This window comes from Mastigoproctus giganteus, chromosome 10, assembly GCF_048544385.1.
Source record: "Mastigoproctus giganteus isolate SK-2022 chromosome 10, ASM4854438v1, whole genome shotgun sequence".
Lineage (NCBI taxonomy): Eukaryota > Metazoa > Arthropoda > Arachnida > Uropygi > Thelyphonidae > Mastigoproctus > Mastigoproctus giganteus.
In genome coordinates this window covers 85,087,352-85,110,273 of record NC_143584.1, presented here as the reverse complement: position 1 = coordinate 85,110,273, position 22,922 = coordinate 85,087,352, and the positions used below count along the sequence as shown (strand labels likewise).

Genomic DNA, 22,922 nt, shown 5'->3' with positions numbered 1-22,922 from the left:
ATTGACTGGAATTTGGGGGCTGGTCACTCACACACTAGCAAGGCTTTTGTGGATTTATTGGATGATTGTTTTCTACATCAGCATGTTCGGGAGGTAACTAGAGGGAGTAATATTCTAGATTTGATTATCAGTAGTGATTCTTCATGCATTAAGAATCTGCAGATAAATGAACCACTAGGTGGCAGTGATCAAAGTGTGCCGAAGTGGGATTTACTCAAAGAGGTAACTACCATTAGGGGTAAAGGGAAGGGTTATTGCTTTCGTAAAGGCGACTACGATGGACTGAGACAGTATTTAAATTCTATACAGTGGGACCAACTGATGATGTTACCAACAGCAAATTCCAAATGGGAAGCATTCAAAGAACTTATCTTGGAAGCTAAGATGGGATGAACTCAGTGTGCCTACTCCAGTTTCCAAAACTGTGGTCCACAAACCTATGTTAAGCCTTTGAAAAGAAAATGCCAGTCCTCAGAAAATATACAAAAAAAAAAAAAAAAAAAAAATTACATTATCCTCTTTTTATTGGGCAACTTTCAGGAATGCTGCATGACACTACTAAAGAGCTGGTATGTGACTTTACCAATTCAGAAATATAATACCCATGGAAGTAGCATTAGTAGAGGAATTTGATGCAAGAAAGCAAGCTTATACAGCATCAGTCAAAAAAAAAAAAAAAAAAAAAAAAAATTCACTTCCACTTCACCCCTCTGTTCGTTCGAAATACCTGTCCAGCTGAGCCTTAAACTTCTTTAGGCTATCAACTTCCACGACAAGGGATGGAAGTCTGTTCCATCAACCAACCACCTGCTGGCTAAAGGCAAATTTCTGCACGTCTATCCTACATCTGTCTTTCCTCAATTTGAATTTATGCCCTCTCAGGTGATTATTCTGAGCAAGAGGAAGAATCCCATCAGCATTGAGCATGCTCAAACCATTCAAGGCTTTATACACTTCTATCAGATCACCTCACCGGTGCCTAGTCTCCAGACACTGTAATTTGCAAAACCTAAGCCTTTATTCGTAAGAGCACCCCTTTGTTCCATTCACTAATCTTGCTGCCCTTCTTTGTAGTCGTTCCAGCAGCTCTACATCCTTCTTAAAATGAGGCCTCCACACCTGTATACAGTACTCTAGGTGTGGTCTGACCATTGCCTTATACAAGGGAATAATCACCTCCTTATCCCTGCTAGAATAATTTCCTATATATCATTGACAATACACCATGAGCTACTCTTGCAGCCCATCTGCACTGCTCAGAGAACTTCATATCTGCTTGCACAACTACCCCCAGGTCCCTTTCATTCTCTACCACTGTTAGTGTAGTAACACAGAGTTGATACGTTGCTCTGGGGTTGCTGTTTCCCATATGTAGTACTTTACATTTGTCAATGTTAAACTTCATTTGCCACCTCTCAGCTCATCTGCTCAACCTTTCCAGATCCTATTGCAGCAGCATAGTGTCAGTAGTATCCTTGACAACCCTGCCAACCTTCGTATCGTCTGCAAACTTGGACATTAAGCTTGATATACCATTATCAATATCATTTATAAATACAGAAGACAATAATGGACCCAACACTGAACCCTGAGGGACTCCACTAATAACATTTGTCCATGATGAGCAGTGTCCATTGATTACCACTCTCTGTCTTCTCCTCCTCAACCACCCCTTTATCCATAACAGCAATTTGCCTCCAATGCCACACTGCTCCAATTTGTGCAGCAGTCTTCCATGTGCGAAAGTATCAAAAGCGTTTCTAAGATCCAAGTATATAATATCAAAGTTATTCCCTGCATCCAGTTCTTTTGTGACTGGATCATTGTATCCAATCAAATTGGTCAGGCAAGACTTCACCTTATCAAAACCATGCTGTGTCCGAGCTATAACTGAAGTCTTGTCTAGATGATCCTGCAGTGCTTCTTTAACCAGTACCTCCATTAATTTTCCTGGAACAGAAGTTATACTCACAGGTCTATAATTACTTGTGTCAGCTTTTGATCTTCCTTTGTGAATTGGTGTCACATTTGCACACCTCCAGTCTGTGGGTACCTCCCCTGAGTCCAAGGAACGGGAGGTACGCACAGACTGGATACTTATGGCTAAGGGTTTGCTTACTTCCTTTGCTGCCTCCTTCAATATAACTGGATAGATCCCATCCACCCCAGGTGCCTTTCTTGTGTTTATCTTCAACAATTTCTCCTCCACTTTACTCTGTTATTACAAGATTCTCTACCTTAATGCCAGAGTTGAATAACACCTCTGGCATTCCCCTCGCTGAATAACTCCTCATGTGTGAATGTCGATGCAAAATAGTCATTTAGTTTGTTAGCTACCTGAGCAGGATCATCAACAGTTGACCCATCGATATCAAGTGGACCAATCTGATTCATCCCCTTCCTTCTAGGGTTTACATAAGTAAAGAACTCTTTGCTGTTTTTCTTTGCATCCCTTGCCAAAGATTTCTCGTAATCTGCCTTCGCCTGCCTAACCTCCTTTGTAACTTGGTTACAGATCAACTTGTATCTATCATAGGCTTCTGTGTCACGTGTTAATTTGTATGTATCCCATGCATGTTTCTTCTCTGCCATATGCCCCATCAGTTCATCTGACATCCTTAGCTTCCAAGATAAGTTCATTGAATGCTTCCCATTTTGCTGCTGGTAACGTCATCAGTTGGTCCCACTGTATAGAATTTAAATATTGTCTCAGACCATCGTAGTCAGCTTTATGAAAGCAATAACCCTTCCCTTTACCCCTGATGGTAGTTACCTCTGAGTAAATCCCACTTCAGCACACTCTGATCACTGCCACCTAGTGGTTCCTCTATCTGCAGATTCTTAATGCATGAAGAATCACTACTGATAATCAAATCAAGAGTATTACTCCCTCTAGTTGCCTCCCGAACATGATGATGTAGAAAACAATCATCCAATAAATCCACAAAAGCCTTGCTAGTGTGAAAGTGACCAGCCCCCAAATTCCAGTCAATATCTGGGAAATAAATTAAAATCCCCCATTATAAGACTCTCTGATTTACTGGCCCACTCTATTTCCATGTACAGTTTCTTATTATACTCATCAGAGTCATTAGGCCTATAGCACACTCCTACTCTCAATTTTTATCTCCCAATGCTTATGTCACACCAAACTGACTCGACACTGCACTGACCAGAGATGTCAACTGGTTTCACTTCCCCCGGATTTTATGTGTTTCTTAACTAATAGCATAACCCCCTCTTCCCTTCCTATCCTTTCTGTAGATGTTGTACTCCCCAAATTCCAGTTCTGCATTCCTTATATCTGTGTGACACCACATCTCTGATATCCCAACAATATCTGCCTTTGATGTTTTGAGCAATACCTCAAATTCATCAAATTTATTTACTAAACTCCTAGCATTGGTGTACCCGCATACATACACCTGTTTCTATTCTTAACTACCCTAACACAACCCATGTGTTTACTTGTACCACAATGACTCCCAGCAGTCTCTGAAATATCCTGCATCTTGTTTTTCAGGCTTCTGTTCATTCCAATAGAAGCAGTGCAAAAATCTCTTTCACCTCTGCCTGTGGCTACTGTTAATCTATTAGTCTTTGTCTCCCCCTCAAGCTAGCAGTTTTCCAACCCACCTAACACTTCCTCAATAGCATCAACAAATATTCTTGTACCCTTTCTATGTATCCCATCCCTGTAGAAGCAGTGATGGGATACATAGAAAGGGTACAACTCTCCTGTGAACAAGTACAGTCAAGGCTGAAAAAAATTCTACCCCTTCAGCCTTGCACAATCTTTCCAGGGCCAAATTGAACGACAAGGCTCTCATCATATACTTCCTCCTATCGTGTCTGGGCAGAATTGCAGACACTTTCAAATTCAACCCTAATTCACAGCTTTTTTTCAACAGTGATCTGTACTTGTTAAGTAATTCTGCCGGTCTCCTACTCTTGATATCATTAGTGCCAACGTGTACAACTATATCACCTTTTGTGCCCTCAAAAGATGATATCCGCTCTACAATGTCATCAACCTTTGCCCCTGGCAGACATACCCTGTTCCACCTATCCTTTTTACAAAGCATGTTCCCCATTTCCCTGACAATAGAGTCACCAACAGCTATTAGTTTCTGTGGGACCAGCGCATTCTGCCTTGGGTGTTGCCGCTGTGTTGCGTAATGATCAAGTGCCAGCTCTGGCGTTGATGTGGGCAGCTGAGAGCTTGATGGGTCCCTCAATTTAGTTCCTTCGAGGGCATCCACCCTGTCCTTCAAGCTCTCATATAGGCCCATAACAACGCTGAGTTCTTGCATGATTTCGATACACTCCTTGCATCGCATGCGCGCACGCACGCACGCGCACAGAGAGAGAGAGAGAGAGAGAGAGAGAGAGAGAGAGAGAGAGAGAGAGAGAGAGAGAGAGAGACATCCCCCATGGCAATATCATGTCCCGTACCTGAATGCTCCACAAACATCATGCAAGCAGTGCATTTTAAAAGGCTGTGATTCAGAAGGCAACTGTCCCCCTCGATTCTCCCCTGAGCCATAGCACTTCCATTAGCTTGAGCCTTTTGCTTTGCTGCTCTGGTCTGAGTCATGATTTCTATTAATTTCAATAAAATTTCAATTTCAGTTCAAAATTATAACCCTAAACTTGTATCCCAACACAGTTATAACGGTATATATATTTTTCAGTGTCAAGTTTTAATTATCTACGAGTTCCCTTTATATAACTTCCGTATCAGTTATGTATTAATTAATTATAATCTAAGTAATTAAAAGTGCAATTTAATTGACAACGAAGTTCAACAAGTTTAATAGATTCTACCGATCAACTGACAATATTATAACCTATTCTATACTAACGCTATCTAGTTCGGTATATAACGTATCGTATGACAAAGGCGGCAAAGTTACGAACGCTAAATCTTCGGACACTTAAGTATTAATTAACTTTCAAATCTCACTGTCTCAATTCAGAATAACTAACGATCCTTACTAGGTCTATAAGCTACTTATAGAAAATAATTTGATGTAAAAAATATTCATTAAAGCAGCTAAATATGGCTAAAAAACTTCTCTTTCAGTGGAGTTACAACTGGTAACACGTGGATTTTGATACCCTTACCGATACTTTTATGCAATTACAAGGCTGAGTAAAGAATAAATACACCAGATTAATCAGAAAATCACAAAATAATGCTATGCTACTAAATTTAAATCAAAAGTTTTAGAAAAACAATAATTTCAAATCAAAAGTTTTAGAAAAACAATTTCAAATCAAAAAATAAGAAAAATCCACTTAGCGGCTTTGAACACGTATGGCTCCTACTAGCCTCGTCAGCCTATGCAATAAAAGGCACCTGAGTGATGTTCAGCTTGAAATCATGTTGAATGTGATGAGTTGAGAATTTATTTAACCCTTCGTGGTATGTGGAATAAGTCTACAAAATTCCATAAATTTATGTATACCAGTTTTGATATAAGACAATGCTGCCATGCAATTATTGTCTGCTAAATCTTTAGCACAAAAGTGGAATGAGTGGAATATTCGTTTATTTATACTTTAGATCCTTAAAGCATGCAAAAAAAAAGTGAGAGTAGGAATTGTTACGACTTTGATGTCTTAGAACAAACATCAGGGGAAGTCATAAATAACTTGATTATTAACATGGTACAGCTCTGGTGTAAAAATTGGCAGTTTGTACGGAAAAGTGCACCACAGGCAAGTTAAGAAGTCTGGATATGCTGGGCTTAGTCTTCATGCTTTAGCCTGGCTTGGCTGAGGACCAATTATGGATTGGTGGCAACAGTAGCCTTTGGTTCAGGTACAAGTCAGGTGGAACTGTCTTCAGGCTGGGCCAAGACAGGTAAAATTCTAAAATTTCTGCCTGAGAAGTCTTCTATTCATGGTATAGACATGTGACGCTGCAATATACTGAAGGACTTGTTTTGTGGAACAGGTAGATGTGCATAACAAATGGCCATTCAGTGTATATATATTTCAATACGTTCTACATTTAAATACAGCAAGAATGTATTGAGCAAGGAAGGAAAGTCATTTTAAAAATTTACTTTAAAATTATTTTTAATTGATTTTATTATTGTAATCATTTTTCACTTGATTTTATTTATGGACATAATGTCTTCTTTCACTCATGGTTGTGTTTTTATGGTTTGATGTATTTTGGGATCGGGTTGGGAAGCCTTAGCCTTCAATTCCAGGTGCATCGAATCATTAATTTTTTCTGTGGGTGTGAGAATTCATTCGATGTAATTTTAAATTTATATTTGTTTACATACTGGAGTGTGTCATACGAAAGTGTTCTAGATCACATTGAGGTAAATTTCTTTTATTCTTCTACGTTTCTTTTTTACGTAGCCTTATACAGTATAATAATTTATAAGTTTTCATACAATTTTACTTCAAATTATACTTAAGTATTATGGCATATTTTTAAATCATTTATGAATTTGTAGCAAGTTTTATTTACCTACTACCACTGGAGAACATTTTTATCCAAGTACAACTAGTTAAGAGCAAATAAATGAAATTGATAGTTACATATAGGGCAAAAGCATCACACTATGAAAGGTATAAAAAATCATTGTACATATCAGGAATAGCTGTGAACAAACCAGGTCAGTTTACCGTTAGTGCATCAATCTCATAATAGGAGGCATTTTGCCTTTGTATTGCAGTACTCTAAATATTGCTTTTCATTTAAAGTGTATGCCACTCTCCAGGTAGTGGTGTACAATTAAAAGACAAATCTTTAAGGGTGTCTCCACTACATGAAATCAATGTACTAAGCTGCAAACCAAATTTACTCACAGCTATGTACATAAAGTGGCTGTATGCCCAACATGTTCAAATGCATATTATACTCTTAACAGCATATTATACTCTTAACAGCATATTATATTTCTCACTGTATATTACATTTAATTATATTTATACTAATTAATTTAATTATATTCGGTGCTTTTTTTGTGAAAAAATAGGTGCCGGTACTCATTCTTTGCTATCAGGAAAATTTGAAAATTAAAAGGATATGAAAAGTACTCTAAAAATTTTTTTTTTCCTGATATTGTTACTTTCGTGGTAATGTTTTTGGAATAAGAATAACAAATTTAGTATATTAACATAGTTTATTAAGTATAAATTAATTATTCAAGTATATATAGAAAAATAAGTAAAATGTGAATAAAATAAGTAAATAAATCGTTCAACTACTGAGTGCCGGGCACTCAGGATGACACGAATGTTCGCTAGTGTAGTATCTCAAATAGAGAGCTTTATGGTAACTGAAAAAAGTTTCTAGTACCCCGGCTTGGCCTAAAACTTGGGAAATAACAAAAACTTTGTCTATTTGAGTCTTTCCAATTGTTGTGAATGCCAAGGGTGGGAGAAGCGACTCTGACTTCTTCCTAGAGAAGCAATTAAAGTCTCGGGGGGGGAGAAGCGACTGGCAGGTGAGGGCCATGCAAGATTCTGCGCAGGCACCTCTCCACCACCACCGCCTCAACACTGGCTCTCTGAGTATCTCCCCTTGCCGGGACAACTCCAGCTTTGAAAATTGTTAAAAATACTTCTGGTCGCAAAATTTATAAATGACCTTTATAGAATTATTAACTATTTAGCAGCCTTTTTGCCACCAAAAGGAGAGTTACTTAGTACAAATAAACGCGCTATCAAAGCAATAAAAAATTGGTTTTTAATTTTAACACAAAAATAAATGATAGATTTCGATCGGAATAGTTTTCCCTTGATAAGCATCAAATAATGCAGCTAAATTTTTAGCTCTGTTAGCGACGAAAATAGAGAGAGGGACACGAAAATTACTCACATTTTCCTGTCTGATGCTGCCATTTTTAATTTAAAAAATATTTTTAATTTATATTTTAAACATACTCGCTGAGCTCTTTCCAACAGTGTAGCTATAGGTTGTCGACAACATTTTTATCCCCCTCCATTTCTCAGACAAATTTTTGTCAACAATGATCAATATGGCATTATGTTGGCCCACTTGATGTGAAAACCCATGCAAAATTTCTAGTCAATAGGTTGAGTGGTTCCAGAGATACAATGCTATGACAGACGGACGGACAGGCAGACAACCGAGTGACATTTTAATGGTCCTTCGTTAGACTATGGGCCCTAAAAATAATAAGTAAAAATAAATAACATAAGTAAAATTAATTTCATATAAAGTTTTTGTAGAATATTCCAAATTTTTATTAAGTTTTCATCCGACACCCTATGCCGACTTCTTTTCTTCCTCTTTGTGTGTCAGTTGCTGAATGACGTTTCCGAAGCAGCCACGAATCGACATATTTTGCTGGATCGAAGCGGGTCAGCAGTGGGCATACAATTTTAAGAAACAGTAGTGAAGAAACTGTTTTTGTCATCAACGAAGCTCTGGTTGGGCTGACAATCAGATTTATTTGTAAAAATCCTTGTTCACATTCACTCGATGAAATTGGTATCATACTCATCAGAGCGTCCATCAAATTCTTCAATTTTTCTGAAATCATCTTTTCAATTAGGTACACCCGAAATCCACGAATTGCATTTAACTGTAACCTAATTGACAATTTTCTAACTTCACTTTCACCAAATGCCAACAATTCATGCTTAGAAGATTTAATACCTTCGTTATCCTCGTTTTCCGTCTCTCGTCATCAGTATTGTCACTAGTTGTTAAATTTGAATTATTTTTATTATTTTTTTGAAACTGTCGAAAATGTCAGTGTCATCCGGATATTCAGGTACTGTGACCATGTAAACAGAGATAGGGAAAATTTATGGAAAAATGTGGATAACGCACTTCCGTGAAACGACAGATATTTTATTTGTCGGGGTAAAAGAAAATCACCCTCTCCTAATTCTCGAACGGGGCACTTACAGTTGATTGACAAAGGTGTCCAACCTACGGCCCGCCCGGAAAGTGAACTAAAACAGCATTTTAAATTTTGTTAATTATCAAAAAATATCTCATTAAATGTTTTGTTCAGTAAATGTAATTGTGTATTGTACTTAATAAAATTTTTGAATATTTTCAAATTTTACATGCAACAAGATATGGAAAATATAACACACTAAAGAAATCTAACTTTGAATTTTTTTGAATATGGCCCCTGTATGGGAAATGTTTGGATACCACTGCAGTAGAAAGTGAACCAGAGCCCATTGGGAATACACCTTGATCTGCTCACTGCAGACCAGCGCGACTTCCCTGTATGTGGGACGGGTGGTCAGATAGTTTTTACCAGGTACCACTAAGTTGTAGAATGGTAATCCCTTCAGCTCTCTTAATTTGCGCAGCAGCACTAATTGCCCGAAGGCCAGAAATGCGAACAGGGTATGCTGAGTTCATCCTCTCCTAATCCGTTCGCTATATGAAAATTTTCTCGCTCAACGGAAACTATTTTAAATGTAACTTCCAAGGGGAATTCAAAATAATTAAACAGAGGTCTGACAGTAATTTAGAATTATAAAAATGGTTATACAGTTTTATATAGAAAATATCTTAACAATAGACAGTGAAAAATGTAAATTTAGTTAAATAATTTTAAGCTTATTTGAATAGTAGACAAACATGTGAAAACAATTTATGGAATATTACAAATTTCAAAATGCACTGCATCCAAATGTCACACGTCAAAAGCACTGATTATATTTATACTTATTTAATTCTCCTTACTTCTACTTCAGTAGTTTCATTCTCTATAGCAAGCAAACTTCTTCTTGTTCCAACCTATAAAGAATAGTGCAATTAATGAAAAAAGCACAGACAAGATGCTAATGTATTTTACAACACATTATAAATATACTGAAATATTTCAGTACATTTAGAAAAACATTCTAAATATTTCAGTATATACAACAGGGGATAATCAGTGAATGTACCCCTTTGCTGATCACGAAGGAGTACATCCTCACAAACTTGTTCTTAAACAAGTTAAGCAAGTTAAAGGCTTGGTTCCAGTTTATGCTATATTTTTTAAAATAATTAAATGCACTTGCCATAATACTTTAAGAGTTTAATATCTATATAATATCGGTGTTTAGATACACCATAGACACTCTTAAAAAACTACAAATTAGTTGTTGTGGGCATCATTTGCTCTTTCTCATATTGTGCTCTGCCTTCACGACGAGTTGCCATGATACTGCACTACCTCAAATAAGTAACGCTTCACTAATAGAGAAGACTATTGTTACTTATTCTCAGTGAGTACCACCACCCAGACATGTTTCAAGGCTATTGGCCTATCATCAGTGGGTGGGCAGGTACCCTAGTATTGCAGACATGACGACCCGGTTGTGAAGTTAATCGCACAATATGAGAGATGCCAAAAGGTGTATAAGATAATATTTAAAATAATTAAATGCACTTGGCATAATACTTTAAGAGTTTAATATCTATATAATATCAGTGTTTAGATACACACAAAAAAAAGCTATATTTTTGTATGAACTGTGAGTAGCAAAGTGACAGCCACTGTTGATAAGCTGAATATTAAATCAGGTCTACCTAATCGTATAATTTCAAGTTTAATTATCGAATGACAGCGACAGTCATTTATTTATTTATGTTTTAATAAATCAGTTATCTTATTCATAGGAAAACTAAACACTAACAAAAGCATGCAGGGACAGTCCTAGACTTCAACTGACAGGTGCACTGACAATTAATTTTCAGTGGGGCTACTGACAATTAATGATGGATGGCTCAGGTATGTTACACCTGTGCAACCTTCCATTTCCCCCATGCAAGGACCCGCCCCGAAGGCAAACAAGACTAGAAACTACGGCCAGTCTTGCTCTGGCACATTAAGTCATTCTTCATGCCCACAGGAGAACTGTTTCAGAGGGTTGCTCAGCACATGCTCTGCACATGTACATAAGAAACAAGAACTATTTTTATTATGTGGATTATTTGCTATATGTAAGCAATGAGAACCAATCGGAACCCTGCATAAATGATGCCTCTTAATTCAGTTGACAGACATTATGTAACATTTGATCATTTATATCTGTTTTTATAAAAACAAAATAAGGGAAAAAAATCAGAACTAAACAAAAGTATAAATCAATAATAAATGCATTTTTGTATTTTATTATTTTTTTTCCTAGTATTATTGTGGCAGTGCCATTTGGCCACAGCACCTCTTTACCAGTCAAAGGGTAGCATATCTAAAACTAGTTTAGTGTACAAGACAGTAATCTACTAAAGAAAATTAAATTAAAAGGTTATCTTTTCTTAAAATTATTTAAGAAAACAATTATCAGTATCATACAACTGATCAAATACATGAAAAAGTGCACATGTGTGTTCAAGATATTACAAAATCATCTGACAAGCTGTAATTTCTCATTACTTGTTACTAATCATAAAAAGGAAGGAGGGATTATGCTGTTAGTTAAGAAACACAAAATCTAAGGAAGTTCATCCAGTTGACATAGGTTGACATAGTTTGCCTTTAGCCAGTGGGTTGTTGGTTGGTGGAACAGACTTCCATCCCTTGTTGTGGAAGTTGATAGCCTAAATAAATTTAAGACTCAGCTGGACAGGTATTTTGAATGAATGGAGGGATGAAATGGGAGTGCGTTTTTTTTTTTTTTTTTGCTGATGCTGCATAAGCTTGCTTTCTTGAATCATATGCCTCTACTAATGCTAATAATGCTAATTTTCAAATTCAACCCTAACTCATGGCTTTCTTTAAACATTGACCTCTTCTTGGTAAATAATTCTGCCGGTCTCCTACTCTTAATATCATTAGTGCCACAATATCACAACAATATCACCTTCTGTACAACAATATCACCTTCTGTGCCCTTAAAAAATGATATCTGCTCTACAATATCATCAACCTTTGCCCCTGGCAGACATACCCTGGTCCTGTTCCACCTATTGCTAATACTAAAATCCACACGGAACTGATTGTACCTCCAGGTATCATAATACAGTGGTACCTTGGTTTGCAAGCATAATTCGTTCCGGAAAAGTGTTCGTAATCCAAATCACTCGTATATCAAAGCGAATTTCCCCATAAGAAATAATGGAAACCCAAATGATTTGTTCCAAAACTCAAAAATATTCATATACTGTAAAAATGATTAATACAAAATACATACCTTTTTATATTTTTAATATTTAAATTTAATATACATAAAGCAATTGAATTTATTAATTATTGGGTAGGACAACTTTCACTGTCTCTAACGGAATCACTGCTATCTGCTGACTTTTTCTTTTTGTGCGACTTTAACAAGGAATCTTTCCATTGATACTTGCTTTTGTCTCCTTTTGAGGATTTCACGGAAATCAGATTCATCGCTCGCACTATTACAAAATGAGGAGGCACGCTTGATACACATAAAGCTGCGCCCGTGTAGCAACTGAATAAACAACACCGTAAAGGCTGAGATACACTATTAACACCTCACATTTTACTAAAGCACATTTCTAGGGGTTACTACCATAAAACAATAAAAACAATTTCCAGTTGCGTTCCTGCTAGTGGAATCTGTTATAAACTGGTAGTAAACTCGATCTAATTGCATTTGCGATTATACTAGCTGGAATTGTTGGTTTTTACGTTATTATGGTGAAATGTGTTTCCCCTTCACTGATATAAAAAACCATAAATACATTTTCAAAATCTTCTCTTCATTCCTATCGGGTTGCATTCAGTTGGGGTGATTCTGCATTCAACTGCCATTTCTTGTAAACACAAAGGCGAATCGTGCATAAGCGAATTCGGTTCATGTTATATAAGATATCGTTCCCGTATTTATAAATCGTGTATGATCGAATTTGTGTAGTGTAAACACGTGTTATACGAGGACTGACTGTACTCATATTGCAAGACCTCGCTCGTTTATCAAGTTAAAATTTATTAAAAATTTTTGCTCATCTTGCAAAACACTCGCATACCAAGTTACTCGTAATCCAAGGTACCACTGTAATTGCTTGTTGATGATTTACTTTTAATACTTTACCTAAACATTTTGTGAGTGTGGTATAGTTTCTATAATTGGTTTGATCTTTCTTAGTTTCTTGAAAAGCAAATATGACTGCATGATGCTATATTTAGGCAGCCATTTTCTAAAAAAAAATTAATAAAATAATACAATTATGCAGTCTAAACGGAGTTTTCTAATTCTTCATGATTAGGTGTATAAGCAATTTATATATTACGAGGGGCATTCAATAAATTATCTACCTAAGTTACTTCCCATAGTTATATTTTAATGATTCATGATCTATCATGTTCCTACATATCTAATTTTGAATGATACTAATTTTGATTCCACTATTTTTTAGGTTGTGCTGCTGTAACAGAAAGAAGACACCTGTATCAAATTATGGATTTGCTGAAATTGGAGCATCATTCAGTCATCAGGTTTCTCCCCAAAGAAGGAAATGATGAAAGGATGGTAGCTGTGTATAGCAACAGTGCATCTTCAGAATACCAAGTAAAATTCTGGTCAAAACAATTCAAGTGGGATAAAATCCATTAAAGATGATCCACTTCTGGGAAGGTCTGTGACAGCAACCACTCCAGAAATGTGCCAAGCTGTGGAAAAGCTTGTGTCGAATGACAGACATTTAAAGGTGTACTAAATCTCTAGGGAATGTGACACATCTGAGTGAACAGTTATAAACATCCTCCATGAGGGGATGAGTAAGGTCAGTGCAAAGTGGGTCCCCAGATTTATGACCCTTGTGCAGAAGCAATTCAGAGTACAGTGTTGTGAGAAGAATTTAGCACTTTATGGAAGGGATCCTAAAACATTAATCTCCAGAATTGTTATGGGTGATGAAACATGGGTTCATCACTGGGATCCTGAGACCAAGCAAGAGTCAATGCAATGGAAGCACAAGTGTTCTCTCCCACTCAAAAAACTTCAGACATAACCTTCAGCTGGCATAAATTATGGCCACCATTTTTTTGGGATGCTGAGGGAATTTTGTACATTCACTACTTGGAACACAAGCAGACAGTCACTGGGGAGTCATATGCATCCCTACTGTATAATATAATACAATCCTAAGGGATGTCATAAAGGAAAAATGCCACAGAAATCTTCCCAGACGTGTTCTGCTTCTTCAGGACGCACCACTGCACAGGTCACATGCTGTTGCTGCTGCTTTGAGAGACTGTGACTTTACAGAACTTATTAGCATTAGTAGAGGCATTTGATGCAAGAAAGCAAGCTTATGCAGCATCAGCCAAAAAAAAAAAAAAAAAACCACTTCCACTTCACCCCTCTGTTCGTTCAAAATACCTGTCCAGCTGAGCCTTAAACTTATTTAGGCTATCAACTTCCACGACAAGGGATGGAAGTCTGTTCCACCAACCAACCACCCGCTGGCTAAAGGCAAATTTCCGCACTTCTATCCTACATCTGTCTTTCCTCAATTTGAATTTATGCCCTCTCAGGTGATTATTCTGAGCGAGAGGAAGAATCCCATCAGCATTGAGCATGCTCAAACCATTCAAGGCTTTATACACCTCTATCAGATCACCTTGCTCACCTTGCTGGTGCCTAGTCTCCAGAAGCTGTAATTTGCAAAACTTAAGCCTTTCTTCGTAGGAGCACCCTTTTGTTCCATTCACTAATCTTGTTGCCCTTCTCTGTACTCGTTCCATGCAGCTCTACATCCTTCTTGAAATGAGGCCTCCAGACCTGTATACAGTACTCTAGGTGTGGCCTGACCATTGCCTTATACAAGGGAATAATCACCTCCTTATCCCTGCTAGAAAAATTCCTATATATCATTGACAATACACCATGAGCTACTCTTGCAGCCCATCTGCACTGCTCAGAGAACTTCATATCTGCCTGCACAACAACCCTCAGGTCCCTTTCATTCTCTACCACTGTCAGTGTAGTACCACAGAGTGGATACGTTGCTCTGGGGTTGCTTTTTCCCATCTGTAGTACTTCACATTTGTCAATGTTAAACTTCATTTGCCACCTCTCAGCCCATCTGCTCAACCTTTCCAGATCCTGTTGCAGCAGCATAGAGTCAGTAGTATCCTTGACAACCCTTCCTACCTTTGTATCGTCTGCAAACTTCGACATTAAGCTTGATATACCATCATCAATATCATTTATGAATACAGAAAACAATAATGGACCCAACACTGAGCCCTGAGGGACTCCACTAATAACATTAGTCCACGACGAGCAGTGTCCATTGATTACCACTCTCTGTCTTCTCCCCCTCAGCCACCCCTTTATCCACAGCAGCAATTTGCCTCCAATGTCAGACTGCTCCAATTTGTGCAGCAGTCTTCCATGTGCAACAGTATCAAAAGCCTTTCTAAGATCCAAGTATATAATATCAAAGTTATTCCCTGCATCCAGTTCCTTTGTGACTGCATCATAGTATCCAATCAAATTGGTTAGGCAAGACTTCCCATTAACAAAACCATGCTGTGTCCGAGCTATAACTGAAGTCTTGTCTAAATGATCCTGCAGTGCTTCTTTAACTAGTGCCTCCATTAATTTTCCTGGAACAGAAGTTAAACTCACAGGTCTATAATTACTTGTGTCAGCCTTTGATCCTCCTTTGTGAATTGGGGTGACATTTGTACATTTCCAGTCTGTGGGTACCTCCCCTGAGTCCAAGGAAGCTCTCATAATTATGGCTAAGGGTTTGCTTACTTCCTCTGCTGCCTCCTTTAATATAACTGGATAGATCCCATCCACCCCGGATGCCTTTCTTGTGTTTATCTTCAACAATTTCTCCTCCACTTTACTCTCAGTTATTACAAGATTCTCTAGCTTACTGCTAGAGTTGAATACACCTCTGGCTTTCCCCTCGCTAAATAACTCCTCATGTGTGAATGTCGATGCAAAATATTCATTTAGTTTGTTAGCTACCTGAGCAGGATCATCAACAGTTGACCCATCGATATCAAGTGGACCAATCTGATTCATCCCCTTCCTTCTAGAATTTCCATAAGTAAAGAACTCTTTGCTGTTTTTCTTTGCATCCCTTGCCAAAGATTTCTCGTAATCTGCCTTCGCCTGCCTAATCTCCTTTGTAACTTGGTTACAGATCAACTTGTATCTATCATAGGCTTCTGTGTCATGTGTTAATTTGTATGTATCCCATGCATGATTCTTCTCTGCCATATGCCTCATCAGTTCATCTGACATCCATTTAGGCCTAAACCTTGAACAATATTTCTTAGTTGGTATGTAAAGCCTAGTAGCTTCCAAGATAAGTTTTTTTGAATGCTTCCCATTTTGCATTTGCTGTTGGTAACATCATCAGTTGGTCCTACTGTATAGAATTTAAATACTGTCTCAGTCCATCGTAGTTGCCTTTACGAAAGCAATAACCCTTCCCTTTACCCCTAATGGTAGTTACCTCTTTGAGTAAATCCCACTTCAGCACACTGTGATCACTGCCACCTAGTGGTTCATTTATCTGCAGATTCTTAATGCATGAAGAATCACTGCTGATAATCAAATCAAGAGTATTCCTCCCTCTAGTTGCCTCCTGAACATGCTGATGTAGAAAACAATCATCCAATAAATCCACAAAAACCTTGCTAGTGTGTGAGTGACCAGCCCCCAAATTCCAGTCAATATCTGGGAAATTAAAATCTCCCATTATAAGACTCTCTGATTTACTGGCCCACTCTATTTCCCTGTACAGTTTCTTATTATACTCATCAGAGTCATTAGGCCTATAGCACACTCCTACTCTGAATTTTGATCTCCCAATGCTTATGTCACACCAAAGTGACTCGACACTGCACTGTCCAGCAATGTCCACTAGCTTCACTTCCTTGGATTTTATGTATTTCTTAACTAATAGCATAACCCCTCCTCCCTTCCTATCCAGTCTATCCTTTCTGTAGACGTTGTCCCCAAATTCCAGTTCTGCATTCCTTATTTCTGTGTGACACCACGTCTCTGATATCCCAACAATATCTACCTTTGATGTTTTGAGCAATACCTCAAATTCATCAAATTTATTTACTAAACTCCTAGCATTGGTGTACACGCAAGTATACCTATTTCTATTTTTAGCTACCCTAACACAACCCATGTGTTTACTTGTACTGCAATGACTCCCAGCAGTCTCTGAAATATCCTGCATCTTGTTTTTCAGGCTTCTGCTCATTCCAATAGAAGCAGTGCAAGAAACTCTTTCACCTCTGCCAGTGTCTACTGTTAATCTATTCGTCTTTGTCTCCCCCCAAGGCTCCTCCGTAGCCAGGTGGGCAGGAGCAGCAGTGCGTAGCACACGCTTCTTGATTAGACCAGGGTTCGAACCCGTAACCACCAAATACGGAGGATGCGGAAAGGTCAGGGAATGACCTCCGCATATCCTCGGAGCAATATGGCCTTAGTTGCTAATGCTCCTAAAAACCAAATATGTGTCTCCACCCCCAAGCTAGCAGTTTTCCGACCCACCTAACACTGCCTCGATAGCATCAGCAAATATTCTTGCACCCTTTCTATTTAAGTGTATCCCATCCCTGTAGAAGCAATCTCTCCTGTTAACAAATACAGTATAGGCTGAAAAAAATTCTACCCCTTGAGCCTTGCACAATCCTTCCAGGGCCGAATTGATCGACAAGGCTCTCATCATATACTCCCTCCTATCGTGTCTGAGCAGAATTGCAGACACTTTCAAATTCAACCCTATTTCACGGCTTTTTTTCAACAGTGACCTGTACTTGTTAAGCAATTCTGCCGGTCTCCTACTCTTGATATCATCAGTGCCAACGTGTACAACTATATCACCTTTTGTGCCCTTAAAAGATGATATCTGCTCTACAACGTCATCAACCATTGCCCCTGGCAGACATACCCTGGTCCTGTTCCACCTATCCTTTTTACAAAGCACGTTCCCCGTTTCCCTGACAATAGAGTCACCAACAACTACTAGTTCCTTTGGGACCAGCGCATTCTGCCTTGGGGGTTGCCGCTGCGTTGCGCGATGACCAAGTTCAAGCTCTGGCATTGATGTGGGCAGCTGAGAGCTTGATGGGCTCTCAATTTAGTCCCTTCGAGAGAATCCACCCTGTACTTCAAGCTCTCATATAGGCCCATAAGAACGCTGAGTTTTTGCCTGATTTCGATACACTCCTTGGCGCACACACAAAGACATCCCCCATGGCAATATCATGTCCCGTACCTGAATGCTCTACAAACATCATGCAAGCTGTGCATTTTAGAAGGCTGTGATTCAGAAGGCAACTGCCCCCCCTTAGTTCTCCTCTGAGCCACACCACTTCCATTAGCTTGAGCCTTTTGTTTTGCTGCTCTGGTCTGAGTCATGATTTCTTTTAATTTAAATAAAATTTCAATTTCAGTTTATAACCCGAACTTATCTCCCAACACAGTTATAACGGGATATATATTTTTTAGTGTCAAGTATTAATTATGTCCGAGTTCGCTTTATATAACTTCCGTATCAGTTATGTATTAATTAATTATGTTACGTTTGTAATCTAAGTCGGTATATGTATTTAGTTAAAAGTACAATTTAAATGCCAACGAAGTTCAACATGTTTAATAGATTTTACTGATCACTGAAAATATTATAACCTATACTATACTAACGCTATCTAGGTTCGATATATAACGATCGTATGACAAAGACAAAGGCGGGAAGTTACGAACGGTAACTCTATGGACACTTAAGTATTAATTAACTTTCAAATCTCGCTGTCTCAATTCAGAATAAACTAACGATCCTTACTAGGTATATAAGCTACTTTCAAAAAATAATTTGATGTAAAAAATATTCAATAAGCGGCTAAATATGGGTAAAAAACTTCTCATTCAGCGGAGTTGTGACTTGTAACACGTGGATACCCTTACCGATGCTTTTATGCAATTGCAAGTCCGAGTAAAGAATAAATACACCAAATTAATCAGAAAATCACAAAATAATGCTATACTACTAAATTTAAATGAAAAGTTTTAGAAAAACAATAATTTCAAATAAATAAATAAGAAAAATCCACTTAGCGGCTTTGAACACGTCTGGCCCCTATTAACCTCGTCAGCAGACATGTTTGGATCTGGCCCCCAAATGACAATTTCCTCTTTTGATACCTCAAGAAAAATGTTCATAGATGTCGCTTTGCTGATGATAATGAACTAAAGTCTGCCTTTTTTTTTATTCTTTAATAGACAGGACAAAGAATTTTATTTGTTTGGTATTTCCTCATTGCCAACAAAATGGAACAAGTGTATTGCAGTTCAGGGGAGTTACATTGAAAAACAAATCCAGATTTTTGCCTCTATCTCATTTCCTTCATAAGTAGGTAGATAACTTATTGAGTACCCCTCGTATATTGTCTGGGCCTACTGCATTAAGTGTTGTTCTGTTCACTATGTTTATCAGTTCTGATAAATAATGTAATAAGTGTTATATGGATACTTCTCTTCACATATGACCAGACTTGTCAAAACAAGGTGAGGGAGAACATTTGAGTTATGCAAAGTACAGGGGTCTGCAATATTCAAGTTCATTTCTCTGGAAAAATAACTTAATCTCTTAAAGCAAATCAAAAACTAGCCACTTCCTGTGTCTGCATCACATACACTCATTTCATAGTAATCGTCATGTGTATTTTCGTAAATTTCAGTTATTTAAGTTACTCACATTACTACAGGATATACTGGTTTTTGCTGAGGAAGTGTAACAGCAGTGGACAAAGGATTCATGTTTCTGCTAAATGCAGAAATCACGTGTGTGTGGGGGGGGGATGCTAAATTATCTCATTGAGCAACAACAGCTATTGCATGTAAACTTGTTGTTATGGTGAGCTGAACAAACAAGTTCCACAGGGCAATTAAAAGTTTTACACTTTTGACTTACTAAAACATACTAGGCACTAGATGAAAGTCATGGTATTTAAGTTTTTATTGGTGACTAGTAGTTAAAAGAGTTTGCAGAAACTTAAGTAAAATATATCAATTACTGTATAATAAAATTGGTCTGTTTAAATTCTTTTCATTGTGATTTTTGTTCTCTTAAACAGACTGTCTTTTACTGCCTGGAGTTTACCTTATCTTAGGTTTTTATAAAAAGAACCAAATTTTGAGCACCTCTTGGTCTCTTTCATATATACTAGGCCTGACGTGGCTGAGTGGTCAGGAACAAGAATCCAACAGCACACACTCTTCAAATGGACTGTGGTTCAAGCCCATTACTGCTAAATACAATTAATGATTGTATTCATGATTTAATGTAATGTACATTCTTCTGACCTGATGGTTGTACCAAAGAATAAACAAGAACATTTTATTTTATCAATGTTGAAGTTGGTTGGTTTTGATTTTTTTTGTGCATTAGCTACTAAGGCTATAATGCGCCAAGACCATGTCATTTATAAAAAAATTTAAACTTTCAGTGACCTAATTAGTTAGGTCACTATGTCAAAAGGTATAACAAATATATAAAAGAAAAATGTAAATTTTATATACGAGCAAAAATATTTATTGATTTTAAAAATCTAAAAACAGCAGACACATTGTCATTGTCGGATAAAATCTGACTGAGTGTATACGGCTCAGTCAGATGATTAAAAGCGGTAAAACGGATATTACTAAAATCTGGACAATCAATTAAAATGTGTCTCAAGTATAAAACTGTGCCACAGGACTCACACATAGGAGGGTCACCAGCCCTCAGAAAAAACGAATGAGTCAAATGACTATGTCCTATGCGGGTCCGGGCAAGAACAACTTCCTCCTTATGATTCCTGCGCAGACTAGACTGCCACGGTTCGATTACAGGCTTTATATGATATAGTTTATTCGCAGTTTGTCTATTCCACGAATCCTGCCATTGGGAGTGTATCCTTTCGTATATTATTTGCCTGTAGTCTGTATAGGGGACTGACAGGCAGCGATTATTATTGGGAATTGCTGATTTGGCTGCAGTGTCAGCCAAATCATTTCCCTTAATCCCAACGTGGCTAGGAATCCAGCAGAAGCGGATATCATATTCACATTCACAGAGGAAGTGAATCTTCTGCTGAATGCTAGACAGAACTGGATGAGAATTATATCTCACAGTTATTAAAGCCTGTAAAACGCTGAGAGAGTCAGAATATAAAATGAACCGTTGGTATTGGCATTCACTAATGTGATCCAAGGCTAACTCTATAGCGTGCAGCTCTGCAGTAAATATGCTGCATTCAGAGGGAATCTGCTCCGATGTAGTGCTGCCTGTAAAGACAGCAGCAGATCCCACATATGATTCCGACTTCGAACCGTCTGTGCAAACTGGCGCGAAGTCAGAATGTTCAGCTCAGTGTGCCCAGGGCCGCCACAAGTGGGTAGGCGAGGTAAGCATCGCTTACAGGCGGCAGTTCAAGAAGGTGCCAAAAAAACTTTTGACATATACAAGTAGGACCTCTGTTTAATTAACGAACTTTTTTATAGTGAAATTTTCTATTTAGCGATATGGGCAATATCACGTATTCTTTCATTTTGCTCAAAGCGTTTCATAATTTCATTTTTTTCTCTCTATCGACAGAGGCGGACTGGCCTTACCAGGGAAACCCCGGTGGGTGGAGGCTGGTGTGATTTTGGCCATAAACACTTATGAGGCCGCTACAAGTTTTCCCCAGTAAGAATTTTTGACAGTCTATCAGTATTGCTTTTCTTTTTCTCTCTGAATCTGTAGAATCTTCACCAGCACACTTTATTTTCACACTTTTCTCAAGTACTTTATTTTACTCATTTTTAAGGAATAAAACACAATTTCAGTATAAAAAGGACAAAAATGAGGAGACACGCTTGATACACAAAAAAAAAAAGCTGCCTGCGTGTAGCGACCGAATAAACAAAGCAGCAAAGACAGAAACATACTATTATTCCCTCACGCTAGTTCACATTTTACTAAAACACATTTTGAAGATCAATACCGTAAAACAATAAAACGATTTCAAGCTGTGTTCCTGCCGGTGGAATCTGTTATAAATGGGTAGTAAACTCGATCTAATTGCATTTGCAATAATACCAATAGCTGCAATTGTGGGTTTTTATGTTATTATGGTGAAATGTGTTTCCACTTCACTGAAATCTTCAATCAATACATTTTCAGAAACTTCTCTTCCTTCAGTTTGAATCATTCCCGAGTTCGACTGCCATTTCTTGTAAACACAAAGCGAATCGTGAAAAAGCGAATTTGGTTCATGTTATATATGACATCGTTCCCCTATTTATAAATTGTGTAGTGTAAACACGTGTTATATGAGGACTGACCTACTATTTATATACTGTATTTTAATTTTTTCTCAGGGTAAGTATTTTTAGTTCTACCATGTGCAACTTATTTGTTAGCATATGCTTATAGCTTCGATTCTTTATACAATTTCAGTTTTTTAGCATTGCTTATAAATATCATGAAACTTACCTCCTAATCTGTATGGTATGTTTAAAATATAATGAAGAAATTAAAATGGGAAATTAAAAAATATTAAAAAAATTCCCCGAGGGGAAAAGATTTCATAATGATTATGAAACTAAGAATGAGAAGAACCAACAGTCCTAACATTGGACTTCTGCAGTTCCATCATCAGTTGGTTTATTTAATCAGGAAAGAAATTCTGAGTGTTATAAAGGTTAACTCTAGCTCCCGTGGCGCATGGTTAGCGCGTGCACGCACGCGCCAGAAATTTTACATGTTATCCTGCGCGGTTCAGTCGGAAAATCATTCAATGACTAAAGCTTTGTGTGTTAATAACAGTTTATAACTGGAATTCAGTTTTGTTAATATTATTGCAGAATCTGTTTGAGTGTTATAATTATGTGAATGCGAATGTTGACTGAGTTCAGTGGCTGAATAATTAGCATGGAGGCTGGTTTTGTTATATAAGCTCTGTTATTTGCAGTTTTAGTGGATCCAAATGTGG

General features: G+C 37.6%; 1 protein-coding gene across 1 annotated transcript in view; it reads right to left on the bottom strand.

The window, feature by feature from the left end:
* Positions 1-22,922, bottom strand: part of LOC150079130 (adhesion G protein-coupled receptor D1-like) — a 255,790-nt gene that overhangs the window by 119,916 nt on the left and 112,952 nt on the right. The window contains exon 14 of the mRNA XM_090382962.1: positions 9,707-9,760. Coding sequence (XP_090239088.1) covers positions 9,707-9,760 — 54 coding nt within the window. The remainder of the gene's footprint in view (positions 1-9,706; positions 9,761-22,922) is intronic.